The sequence below is a fragment of the Mesoplodon densirostris genome, chromosome 17, assembly GCF_025265405.1.
Source record: "Mesoplodon densirostris isolate mMesDen1 chromosome 17, mMesDen1 primary haplotype, whole genome shotgun sequence".
Taxonomy (NCBI): Eukaryota; Metazoa; Chordata; class Mammalia; order Artiodactyla; family Ziphiidae; genus Mesoplodon; species Mesoplodon densirostris.
Window position 1 is genome coordinate 16,876,146 of NC_082677.1, and position 13,913 is coordinate 16,890,058.

At 44.6% G+C, this 13,913-nt stretch overlaps 1 protein-coding gene across 2 annotated transcripts in view; it reads right to left on the reverse strand.

Annotated features, from left to right (window-relative positions):
* Window positions 1–9,550: 9,550 nt before the first annotated feature.
* The window catches only part of RNASEH2B (ribonuclease H2 subunit B), a 105,177-nt gene continuing 100,814 nt past the window's right edge, over window positions 9,551–13,913 (reverse strand). For both annotated transcript variants that reach the window (XM_060079805.1, XM_060079803.1), the window contains one exon: window positions 9,551–10,315. In XM_060079805.1, the coding sequence (XP_059935788.1) occupies window positions 10,283–10,315 (33 nt within the window). In that variant the 3' untranslated portion in view covers window positions 9,551–10,282. The remainder of the gene's footprint in view (window positions 10,316–13,913) is intronic.

Here is a 13,913-nt window from a genome sequence, read left to right on the forward strand (position 1 = left end):
TGTCTTTCTCTTTTCTAACTGTTTATAACATTTAAATCTTATTCCTGCCTTTAATAGGAATGCTACTTGTATTTCTCCTTTAAACATAATGTTGACTTTCAGTTTGGTTAGGGAAGTACACATCTGTTCCTAATTCACTGAATTTTTTCATCAGTAATGGACATTGAATTTTACTTTTAAGCATCTAAAGAGATACATATTTTTCTTTGATCATTAATATGGTGAATTCACATAACTAGACTTCCTAATATTGAACTGAAATGGAGCAATACCCTATGGTCCTTCCCTATGTCCTCAGCCTGCCTTTTGTCTGTAGAAAAACTTTAGCCAAAGAATAAGTTTAATCTGAGAAGTGAGAAAATGCAGAAACAAAGAAAATCAGTCAAACAGGACAAAACAATAATAGTTTAGTCATGGAGCAAAGTTAAGGACCTTTAGTTCCTTCTCAAGGGCTATAGATAATATTCTGAGCCCTATCCTGTGAGTTGGCTTGTAGATACTATAATCCCACCAGGTGGAAGAAGTTAACTACGTGATGCCCAGACAGCAGCCATAACATAAGCTGCCGCGATTCCGAGAACTGGCCTCAAGGAAATGGGAACAAACTGACCCTGGAACTGAAGACTAACTCTACTTAAAACAATCAAGATGATGCTGATCAGATCACTGCAGCACCAATTTCAAGATGATTGTCAGAGCTGACCGTGCTGTTTCTATCACTATAGGTAGCCCCCCCCTCCGTTCTATAAAAGCTCTTGCCCACTGGCTGTCAGTGGAGGTGGGGGGGGGGCGTCGGCCTTTGGCCTGGAAGTCCCCCCACCAGCCGCCAGCCTCTGACATAAAGCAAACTTTCCTTTCCACCAAGCTTGCCTCTTTATTGGCTTCTGAGCAGCCGGACGCCCACTTTCGGTAACAGAACCACCTTCGCATTGAATAAACCCCACTTTATCACACTGTATTATTCTTTTGAGTTCCTTGAGTCTATTCGGTAAGATTTTGGTTTTTTTGCATCAGTAAAGTTTTTTCAGTTGTACAATTGTTACCAGGTTTTTGCATCAATATGATGCTCACTTTGTGTCCTGTTTAATAAATCTTTTTTATACCCATATCCATTTAATTTTGCTTGGTTTTCCTCATTTTGATCCTCTAAGCTCCTTACTTAAGCTTTTACTGTTATCTCTTTTTCCTTCCAATTCATCCCTGTTTCTTTGGTTTCTTTCTTTTCCTCCTATTTGTACCCTGGACCCTGTCAGCTCACAGGTTGTCTCTTGTTGTCCTGTTATCACTGCCAAATAGATTCCTGCGTCTCTGCTTTGTGCCCAGGCCTTGTAGAGGTAACTGCTTCATTAAATATCTTACATTGGTAGTAAAAATACTTTTTTTCTTACTGTTTTTGTCTGCTCTCTGGCAGCATTTTATCTGCTGTTTACTTTTCCTGATCTTTTTTGGTTTTGTATCTTTGAAATAACTTGGGTTTGTTCTTTTTGATGCCTCACCTTTGAGGCAGGTGAGTTTTTCTTGGACCAGATACTGGCAGGGCCACATCCCAGCCTAGCAGGAATTTTCATTATGAACCAGGGTCTTGTGCTGGTTATAGATATATTCCCCCCAGCCAATAATGACAAGCAGCTGTGGGGTTTTTCAAAAAGCATCTCTTTTTCCTTGCTGCTTGTAGGTAGGGCGTTCCCTGCAAGTGTGCGATTTTTTAAAACCCCATCACCTCTACTTTCCACAACCAAACTGGGTCCAGGAGACCTTTTGCTGCCCTGTTTGTACATCGTCTCTCTGTTGTAAACGTGAGGCTTAGATTCTGTTCCTCACCTGATCTCTTTTACAAATGCATTTTGCTGACTCAACTGCAGAAATCAGGATAAGTACTGGCCTCTCCTCTCCCTCCTATATGCTCCCCTGCTTTTTCCAGCCCATCCACCTGTTTTGTAGTTTTCAGCTTTAACTCCCTATTTTTCCTGAAAATGGAAATTAAATCTTCATTTATTTCCTTTTTGCTTTCTACAACTTCAAAGAAGAAAAGACAGACCTCCCACCTTCACCTTAAACCAGAAAGCTACGCAGACATTAGTATTTCAAATTTCGACATGAAAAGCCTAAATGATTGAAGCAGCTAATTTTGAAAATCCTTTAAAGAAAAATAATAGGATAGGGAATTTCATTTTCCTGAGCATACAGATACCTTGAAGACTCACGTACATTTGTTGCCAAATCAGACTCATTTCCCTGATGTTCAGCAAGCCAAAACATTGAGACACCAAGGTTTGCAGCAAAGAGAGACATCCAAGCAAAGAGGTCTCAGACTTACCTCCCCGAAGGCAAGGGGCGCAGGTATTTATGGGATAAAGCATAAAGCAGCAGGGCAGTCTGGGGCGTGGGGAGCTCCCAGAAAGTTTACTGGGAAAAGGTAGGTAATTGTCATTCTGTGCAGGTGTAACTAAGCTACAGGCCTCTGCACGTTCAAAAACGGAGGCACCTGGCCTGGTCTGAGGGCGGAGTTCTCGGCCCTCTGACATCAAAAGGTCACCTAGAGGACACTCGCGCATGGCGGGTTGGAGGTTCAGTGGTCCTTTGCAGGCTTAACTTGCTCAGCTCCATATAGACACAGGTGATTCCAAGTTTCTAGAAAACACCTCGGGCAAACATCTTGTTTAGGCTCCCTGATTCTTGGATGACGTGCCGGTCTTTTGCAGCAACAATTAAAACAACCTTGATGTGTAAAGACAGGTTACAGGTGAAATGGATTTAACTGGTGATTACCCCCGGTTATAGATTTAAAGTATTCAGGGTATTTTCTTAGTTTATCATTTGGGCAAGACGTCTTATCTTGCTGGACCTCGTTTCTCCAGTGAGGGGAAAGGCTCTCTAAAGCCTTAAGACAGGGTGGACAACCCAAGGTTTAAGTCCAAGAAACGAATCACGGGTAGTGGAATCTAGGCTCAAGGCTGCTTGGATGGGGGAGCAGCTTGGGCCTCTGAAGTGTCAAGTGAAGAATTAACTTGTAGAGAAAAATTACTAGGGCCTGGCTCTGGGCTAGAACTTTACATATGTTAATACTCCTGGAAGCACGTATTATTACCTGCTCCATTTTAGAGGCATGGTAATAGGGGGTTCAAGGGGTTAGGTAACTTATTCAGGATGGCAGAGCCAGGACTGAAATCCTGGCCTTCCTGGTTTTGGGGCCAAATGTTCTTCCCGAAGTAACTCTCGCAGGCGTGAAGGCCTGTCCTGCCTGACATGCACGGGCTGCGGTAACATCTCCAGTCTCCAGGGCCCTTGCCTCCTGCCTTCCTTCCCCTCTCCATGGCAATTTTTTAAAACCCAGGCCTTTTCATACTTTTAATATGTACTGATTTAGTCTCTAATCCTGAATGCAACCGAAATAACTGGATCCCCCCTGCTCTCAGTTCCCTGATGACCGAATTCAGGCTGTTACGTGTTACGGTAGCCACGTTCTGCCTGGCCAGGCCAGTGCTCCGGAAACTACACTCTAAACGACAGGATATTTACTAACTTTAACAAAATTATTTAGACAAATCATCCATTTAAAAAATAGACCAAATAAATATCTTTGAAGACCCAAGGAATCTTTTACCCAGATCGTTTCTTAAAAACAAGACAAAAAGCTTTTGTTCACATTTAAAAAAATAAGACATACTGCATTTTGACCACTTTTCATTGTTCACTAATGAAATCAATGCAAATAACCTTGGTATATGTTTTTTTTTAAAAAAGGTCAAAAATTCATTTCCGAAAAATTCATTTGCTTGGAAATTCATTTTACCTTATGAACTCCCTTGGCCTTATAAACCTGTCAGCAGAGCAAATTGGGAGCCAGTTTCCTGCAGCCATAAATTCCACCAGCCTTTTTACAAGTCTTTATTCTTTGGAAATGTAAATGCTTGTGTTGAAAAGTATTCACTGGGAAGATAAATGAGCCACAAAATGATTAGTGCCCATTAAGTGATTTGTCACCTCTGCCGGGCAGCCTAAAACCGACTTGAGGGCTTTGAAAGTTGATGCCATTATTAGCACCTGAGTAAATGAGGTCTCCTGACTTCACTCCTGCCTGGGCCCGCCTAACCCCAGGGCCCCTGGACAGGCCACGTCCACCCAGGCCTGTTAGCCAGCCTTTGTGGTCTCTCCCAGGGGCAGAGGTTCTAACCACAACCTGTCTTGGCATTTCCACTGCCACCTTTAGGCCACAGCATCAAGCAGAGGAAGAGTGTAATTATACCCTAAAGGGATTCTCCAGAGCTGAGACTGCCTCAGGAATTCTCCACTTTTCCTTCTGAGCAAAGGGCAGGTGGGCGCACAGTAGGTGCATGCGTTCCCAAAGGAGCTCTTTGCTCCTTTGGGCCTGGCTTCGGGCCACACCTGCCTAAATCCAATCATTCCAGCCCAGGCCCACCTTCTCCACAGAGCCCTCCCTCTTTTCACGGTTCCTCTCTTGTTTGAGAACCTATACTTCCATCCACTTCAAAGTCAAACTCCTCTGCTGACTTTCAAGACCTAGATAGCCCTCCTCACCCAGTTTATCACCACTGGATTCCCTGAGCAGCCCTGCTGGGTGCTACAAAGAAGAAACCACAGCTCTGCCAATTACCGCTCATGCATCTCAGAGTCGGCCGCGTCTTCCCCAGAGAAGAGTGGAAAACTGGCAACGGATGAGTTTGCGTTTCCTAGGGGACAGTCCTTCCCAAAGGCAGTAAATGACATGCTCACCCTCATCAGGGATAATGAGCTCTTACCAAATATTCAAAATAAAATTAATTCACTTCATTTTCTAGGTCAGTGGAGCATGCATGGGGGAGACGGGGCAGCTGAGTGGTGGTGTAGATGGCTGATCATTGTTAAAAACAACATTCTCAGGAATGACTTTGCACTGTCGGGATGTTCTCGGTCATGACCCGCTCTGAAATGGCTCTGATTTTTACAGTTTTGAGGTTCTGAGTTCCGCCTGCTTGTCCTAGTGGCTCCCCTCCGGTACTGTTCAAATAAAAGGTGTTATTTCTTCCTCCGATCAATGTGACTGCCTATTGGCAGAAGACAGAAATTTTAAGAAGTCTTCCAAAAACTAAGAAGAGATTGGCCTTGAGTGGGAGCCTGGACCTTGGGAAATACAATTGTCAAGGTGGAGATGGGGCGAGAGAGGAAAACAAGGGGAGTGAGGGTATCCTCACTCTGGGCACATGGAAGTCCTGGTGCCCAGACCACACAGCACACCAATTATATCAGAATCCCTAGGGGTGGGGTCCCAGCATGTCTGTTTTAAGGCTTCCAGATGATTCCTAAGTTGCGTTGCTCCCAATACTGTGTCACTCTGCTTGATCCAATGGGCTGACAGTGTACAGACGTGGTGAAGGAGGGAGGGGACAAGAAAGCTGGAAACTGCACGGGGGGTGCCGTGTGCAGGTCCTGGCCCATGGCTCCCCAGCCCTGTCACAGATCCAGAACATTCGTCTTTGTGAGAAAGAAATTCTGACAGGCTCTGACATTGCTAACTTTCCTGAATCAATTTCATTCTGCCTTTTTTAGAAGTATGTACCTTCTTTGGGTTATTAGAATGTAGTTGATAAGTTCTATTTCTTAGTTCCTTTGAGAATTTCCACAGGGTAGCCTTAGCCCTAGTCCTCTGAGGTCATTTTCATTTTCCTTTCAGAAAATAGGTAGTAAATCATTTACGAAATGTCAAATACTGTGCAGGGTTCTGGGGATACAATGGTGTGTTGACCATACCGCTCTCCCACTCAAATATTCGCTGTGAGGACTCACAGCAGTTGTATGCAGTTGTATTCACGGCCAAGGTTTATCACAGCTGTGTGATAAGGACACAGGCGAATCGCAAGGGAAGAGAAACAGGCGGAGTGGGAAGAATCAGGTGCAGGCTTCCTCAGGCTCGTTCCCCCAACCCCCACGAGAGGGGTCATGCAGACTGCACCCCCAGCCAAGTGCGGCCACAGGCAGGCAGTGACTGCCTGGGAGACCATTGGAGACTTGGGCTTGAGGTCTTTATTGGGGGCTGGTCACGTGAGCAACCCCTGGCCAGCACGTCCCCAAATTCCAGAGCCCCAGTAGAAAAGCAGGTGTTCAGCATACACCACATTGTTTGTGCCATCTGGGGCACAGTGGGCCGCTCGGAGGATCTCAGTGTGAGAAGCCAAGGTTCTAGACATCAACCAAGGGCCAACCCTGCAAGCAGGTAAGGATGGTGGTCTCAGCCCTGCTATGTGACCTCTTTTCTGCAGAAATGCTAAGCTGAAATGGTCTCTGCCTTCCTGAAGCTCTGTGTAGTTGGAGAGAGAAACATTTGTCTCATCATTATGTGTACAAATATCACCACGTCTCTGTGAAAGTTCCAGGAAGGAGATGTACCGGCTGCCAGGAGAGCTGCTGCAGGGAGTCTGACCTGGCCTGGAAGGTCAGCCGAGCCTCCCTAAGGCTTCCCATGGCCAACTCAGGAAGATCAGAACTTAGTTAATTCACAAGGGCTTGCAGAACCTTCTAGGTGAGAAACAGCAGGTCTAACAGCCGTGGAGCCAGAGTAAGCATCTAAAAAGTAGAGTGTCTGTAACCGAGATGGAAGGGTTGGAGCTCTGTCAGGCAAGGCCTTGCAGGTCACGGGGAGGATGGGGGGCTTCACCCTAAGAGCAGTGAGAAAGCACCGACAAGTCAGAAGTGCAGCAGGGGGTGGTGGGATAGGGACTTCAGTTCTCACTTCGAAGTTGAGTAATTTGGTTACTATGTGCTAGGGAAGAAAACCAGAAAAGGGCGAGTAGCAACAAATGTCAGGTTATATTTCTTTTCAGGTTGTTTTCTTTAATCAGTCATGTTTTTTTTGCTTCACCTCAGTTTTGTAGACAGATACAGGAATTCTCAGTCTGGTTGTGAAATACCCCAGTGTATCTGCAATGATTTCTGGGGCTCTTAGTAAATCTTCAAAGCAAAATTAATTAATTTCACCATCCATGTACATGTCAAATGCATACAATTTAAAGCAAAACATAGTTTTGCCTGGGTAAGTGAAGCGAAGGAAGCAATGGCAGGGATCGGAAACTGTCAAAGCTTTGGGGAAAGAAGAGCAATTATGTGATTACTTATAGATTTGCTAAGAATACACTTGAATACTAAACACACAATAGTGAAACATCAATTCTTTCTCCAAGAAACTTAATTTTAAAAATGAAAAAAAAATCTTGAAAGAAAAAATTTAAGGAACTCATGGTATAAATAAACCAAGTATTTTTAAGGTTATTATTTTTGTATTAATGTAATAGTAATACGTGTTTGTCATAAAAATTTCTAACATAAGGAGACAAACAAGAAGAAAGAAAAAAAAGAAGACAAGGGCTTCCCTGGTGGCGCAGTGGGTGAGAGTCCACCTGCCGATGCAGGGGACACGGGTTCGTGCCTCAGTCTGGGAAGATCCCACATGCCATAGAGCGGCTGGGCCCGTGAGCCATGGCCGCTGAGCCTGCGTGTCCGGAGCCTGTGCTCCGCAATGGGAGAGGCCACAACAGTGAGAGGCCCGCGTACCGCAAAAAAAAAAAAAAAGACAAAAGAGAAATTACTTATACTTTGAACACCAACTTTAAAAGCTAATTTCCCTCAGCTCTCCAATTTAGTTTTTCTTCCAATTATTCACTATTTACACAGTCTCACAACGAATACTCTTATAGCTAATGCTTTGCACACATTCATGATTATTTCCTAAGCCTGTATTTCTAACAGTGGGTATTGCTGAAGCAAAGGCAGTGCAAACATTTAAAGCTTTTGACATTTGTTTCCAACCCGGCCTCCCCAGAAGTTGTACCTTTTTATATTCTCCTTAGCAGTGCCCGTTTCCCACAACTGCTCCAGCTCTGAGCACTACTGACAATTTGACAGGGAAGGAGCATCTCGTTTTACTTGTGCATCAATGACTCACGTGCTTTCGTGGAACACACAAAACACACTCAGCTCTGTGATGAGACCTGGGCCACGTGGTCTCTGCCCTCAAGACAGCTGACAATCAGGTGGGAAACCTGATGCTTGGTGGCAGCTGGCTGCAGAGAGGAGGGGGCTTATGTGAGAGTGCTGGGAAGCATTTCTGTCCTGGGGGGTATTTCTGAAGGAGGAATCAACAGGATCTGATTCTTAGATAAAACAATGCAGTTGGTTGCATGAAAAGTGACTATAGGGCTGCCAGCTAGAAAAAGGATAGAGGAAACTGGATATTGGAAATCGGGTAACTAAAAGGACCTTATTCACGGCCCAGGATACAGTTCCTAGAGGAGCCTGGTTGGGGTGAGGCTGGTAACAGTTCTTGCTTTCTCTTTTTAACTTTTGAAGGAAGCATCTTTACTTGTGTAAAGAAAAAACAATAATGAACTTTTGTAACGTTAGGTGTGCTGCATTTGAAATGTTAGTAGTTCTTCAAAGTTCAGAGGCCAGTGGAATATGAGGTTGGGGCACAGGTAAGAGAGTAGGGCTTCCAGTGACAACCTGGGTGTCCTCAGTATCCAGTGGCTTTGGCCACCAAGGGCTGGATGAAATGTGAGGCAGTGAGTATGCGTGTGCGTGTGAGCGTGTGTGTGTGTGCCAAGAGGGTGGCGGAGGGCCGAGACACAGCCGAGAAGTGGAGCCAGTAGGAGACACAGAACTGTTCCACCAAGTCTTTCTCAAATGGGGGGAGCCTCACACAAGTGGGAGCACAGTGCCCACACAGGTTTCCCAGGGCCGAGTCTTCCAGGAGGAGGGGAGATAAGGGTCAGCATCAAGCCAGTTGTCTCTCCCACCCTGAGATGTGGTCCTGAAAGGAGAACCGATTTGCTCAAAGACACACAACACACCCCGAAGTTGCTCTGGGCCAAAATATATGCCCACTGACCTCCACAGACAGTATTTAGGATCGTGCAAAGAGAAGGCAGAAAAAGCCCGATTTTAACACCACGGTGTTATGTCGACCTATGTGTCAGGCTCTCGATTCTTACCTACGTGGCCTGGCTATCAAACAGGTAATTTCTTTGGAGCGCTCGCTCTTGGAAGCCTGTGCTATATCCCGAATTCCACAGTTGTGACTCCTAGAATTGAATTTTTGGAGGCGAGGCTTCACTACAACTACACCACACGATCAGCTACGGAAGCGTGGGAGTGTTAAAGGTCCTACAGATTAACGAAAATTTCCCTGTGTGAAAGGAGGTGTGTAAAAAAGTACAGAGTACTTTCCAGAACCTACTTACCTGATGGAGTTAGAGACTCAGAAACAAAATTATTTCCCAAAGAGAAGGTTTGGGGTCCTGTTGGAGGCACGGAGATCACCCGAGCGGCTTCCACCCGAATCCTCTGGCGGGTCAGGCTGATGAGTCAGTACAAACTCCTGGACTTGTCTGCACAAAACCTGCCTCCGCCCCCTAAACGTCTTCACTATGCATCAGAATTCCCCGCTAAATTACTTTTTGGCATCCACTTCTAACTTTCCCCCATATTTTATGCCCTCACTCTAAATAACTATAATAATGCACACACTGGACAAATCTTTTTAAAATGAAGCAATGTTTACAACTCCGGCAGACCATAAAATGCACATGTTCAGGTACTGTTATGAACTAGAAGCTGCCAAACTGATACGGAGTAAAGAAAGGTCAGGCTTTCTTTTTTCTTTTTTTTTGGTGGGGGGTGCACCACGCAGCTTGCGGATCCTGTTTCCCTGACCAGGGACTGAACCCCTGCCACGGCAGTGAACGTGCTGAGTCCTCCCCCTGGACCTCCCGGGAATTCCCCGTTTTTCTTTTTTTTAATAAGGGTAGAAACTTGGTCTGTCAAAGCTTCTGGTGTGGAATCTAGTACTTATAGTCGCCACGTGCAAACCTAAAAGTGCTGTCCTAATCCCAGGAAAACAGCAGGACCACAGGGTCCAGCTTAAGAAATGACCCGATTTTCACAATGAGCCTTCTCCTCCCAATGTTTTGAAATCCGAAGCACTAGACTGTTAAAAACCCATACCTTTATGGTGGGTAGGCTGCGGCAGAGGGGTGATATGGCTTGAATTCCTCAGGGTAGAATCACACTACGGGTGCTTTCTAGTTCCATGCCAGTCGCCTCCAGGGTGAGTTGCTGCTGCCTGAAGGGACTAGTGGTATTGATCACAGAAATAAAACATTCCGGGTTAGTCCTATAAAATACGTCTTTTGGCGTTCGGTGATTTTCTAGGAAGTGCAGAAGAAAAAGTTTTAGCCCTTTGGGAGTGTCTTAAATCACATGAGAAGCAGCCAAGTCTTGCGTGGATCTGTGGTCACTTGTCCCTTTTCTGTCTTTGTGCTGCCACCTAGGGAGAGAAGGAGAATACATGTTGTATCCTGGTGAGGAGCAGCAGTCGCCTGAGATCCCGAGGACCAGCTGTACCTTCCAGAACAGAAAAGCAAGGCTGGTTGGGTTAGACCTGAGATCAGCAGCTGTGCGTTTGTGCTTCAGAGAGAAGCCTTTGGGACTTCCCTGGTGGCACAGTGGTGAAGAATCCACCTGCCAATGCAGGGGACAAGGGTTCTAGCCCTGGTCAGGGAAGATCCCACATGCTGTTGAGCAACTAATGCACCACAACTACTGAGCCTGTGCTCTAGAGCCCGCAAGCCACAACTACTGAGCCCACATGCCACAACTACTGAAGCCTGGCCACAACAAGAGAAGCCACTGCAGTGAGAAGCCTGCACACCACATCAAAGAGGGGCCCCCGCTCGCTGCAACTACAGAAAGCCCGTGCGCAGCAACGAAGACCCAATGCAGCCAAAAATAAATAAATAAAATAAATAAATAAAAAAGAGAAGCCCTCAGGCAAAGGAAGCGGTTTCTGTTGGGGCGACCTCATTCTAGGGCTAACGTTAGGCTCCTGGAGGTGGGTGAGATGCACATTTTCCTTCCAGTGTTCAAAGGGAGTGAAATACAAAATAATGTTAAGGTTGCCCAAACTCAGGGAATAGATACCCTCATCTTAGGAAAAAAATGATAATACAAGAAACAGATGAAAAAAAAGTTCTAAGGTGAATAATTCTTAAACCATGTTTTCTTCTCTTTTCCTATGCAGATCCGATGTATAAAAAATAAATATAGACTTGCTGGTAGAAGTAGTAGTCCTTAAAATCCTCCTGAAAAATGCCATGGAATAAGTGTAATTATTGAAAGCTGGTTTCTTACTGAGCACGAAGTCAAACAATTTACTCTGGAGCTATAAGTTATCGAAAAAAAAGTTGATGGAAATCAGACTTCTATGCCATAAGTGGATAAGATGCGACAGAGGTTAGACCTTCCCTGACCAGCCGCATCACCAGAACTCTGTCCACTTTCCTGCTCAGCTTCTTCCACAGCCCCCGGCAATATCTGACACCCCATCTAGCCACCCCCCTAGAGCAGAAACTTCTCGAAGGCAGGTGTTTTTGTTTGCCACGTGGACAGCTGCATTCCTAGCGCCTAGAACAACATTTAGCACAAAGCAGGTGCTCAGTATATGCTCTTCAAAGAATAAATGAATCCAAGCTTATTCCTTGGCTTCTTTTTCCTTTTGAAAGAACTTATAACTTGACTAACTTTAATTTTACACATTCTGATTAAAGCACATGTGTAAGGTAACAATTCTCTTAACATCCATGAAGAAGCTCTGATTCTTCTGTAAATCACATTTGGTGCTTCCCTCCGCCCCTCCCTGTCTCAAATAGGCTTGATTAGTGTGAGACCATCAAAATAACATTTATTAACAAAAGTACAGTAAATGCTAAAAAGCTGACAGCTGAATTAAAGACTTGGCATGCAAGTGCGATAGCTAAGTAGAAGCTTTGCTTTAATTCTGGCTCAGCACTGCTGAGGATAAATTGACCTGCAGAATTCATTATGAATAGAGCAAGAAGATGAAACAGAATAAATCTGATTTTTCCTTTCTTAGGATAAAATTCACAATTAAAACAGACTACTGAAAGAGAAATGGCCATAAAGCTACATACACAATGATAAGAAACTTGGGAAGGCAAAAAAGAGAGAGGGCTGGGCTTGAGGGTGGAAAGCCGAGGCTGGGCAGCCTCGGGCTTGGCCACTCACAGTGTGGGTGACCTCACTTGGACCATCTATGAAACAGGGATACACCCCCCTTCCAGTCTACCTTAGAAGGTTGTTGTAAAGACTAATTTAACTACTGATACAGGATTGCTGTAAAAACTGTAAAGCACTATTAAACATAAGGTACTTTTCATCAGTCTAATGACCCTGAGAAGTATATAAGCTGGAGGAGTGTATAAATCTGTGTATCAAAAGGTGTACGAATCTAATCATTTCTTCCTTATTCAGATGAGGTCAAAGCCTGTGGACATCTTCCAAGGACACCAACAAATAGCCTTTCACTTGCCTTCCTAGACTCAGAGCTCCTTGCCTTCCACCAAGAGGTTCAACTGTATAATGCAGTGAACTCTGGAGATCTCCAAAGTTTGGATTAGTCCTGGAGAAAGGGCTGTTTGGGAAAAAAAAATACGTGATACAAGGCAGCTAGTTAAGTTAGATCAACTTTAAGAACAGAGAAAGTCAACCTTAACCTATGTGAAGAGTCTGTCCTTCAAATCTGGTGAAGGGGTGACTTCCCAGGATGCAACGCAAGTCGAAGTTAGGGCCTCTGGGGAAGGGAGTTAATTTGGTGCGGAGAGCCCGGCAGTCGAAGTCCTGAGTTTAGGTTCTGGCTCAGTTATTTACTAGCTGTGTGACCTTGGGCAAATGAAATGACCTTACCCTTAACTGTAAAATGGAGAAAATAGTACCAATTGTGCCACATGGTTTCCGGAAGGATTTTAAACACATAAATTCATGGGAAAAGTGCTTAAAAATTGCAAGGCACTTTGCCAGTCTTTGTCATTACTTTCTAAGAATGATGCTCTTTGCAGTTCTTTCCACTGCAAAGTAATGTAATCTATGGAAAATGAAGAAAAGAGACAAATATATAACATGAACACAATAGCCAGGGTGAACATGTTGGTGTATTTGCTTCCATTGAAACAGATGAGATGATCCACCCAAGGAGCTCAGACGAGGGCCTGATGCGGGGTGAGCACAGGACAGATGCTAATCAAGGGCATAGCCTCACAGGGGTGGAGGAGATGAGGCTCCCCAAGCAGCAGTGACCGCAGGGCAGGACATCAAACAACCCAATGATCTAGTCTCATCTCCCACGGAAGACACCACTGTGGGTCAGCCATGCTAGTGGCTTGTCCATGGGTCAGAGTTAAGGCAGGATTAGGACTACAGCCAAGTATAAATCCAGGTCCTTTAAATTAATTGGCCTTTTTAGACCAATTATTTTACTTTTTAAAAGTAAACTTTTTAGTTTAGTTTGAAACATGGTTGGTCATTTTCACTTCATTTTCATCTGTTTACTGTTAGTCATAAGTTTGCATGCAGTATAAACACTGTACATTTAGTAAATGTAAATGGGTACATTTCAGCTTCTCACTTCCAAATTGCCTTTGCGTCTGGCTAAAGCCCTGAGTAAGAGAAATGGGAGCATGGGAGTGGACGGCAGTGCACTAAAAATAGACCTGAACAGATGAAACCCAGGCCCACTTGACATCCACATTAAACCTGATGGAGGGGAATCTCTTTGGGAGTCAGAACCTGAGAAGCACAAACCTGGAAGATGAAAGAGCCTGAGAGCCAGAGTACAAGGAAAATTTAAATCGAAGATAAACCAGGCACAAAAAAGGAAAGGATGTTGGTAATCTGAGATCAGTTTCAGAAATATGAATGGTTTGATGAAAATGATGGAGGCTCTGTGTGTGTACACAAGTGGTTTTAGAGTTTGCAGAAATCTTTTGAAGCTTTCCCCAAACTCAGCACATTAATCAAAAAGATAAATCGTGTAAGTAAGAGAAGCAAAGTGCCAAAGGATCTGAGTAAGG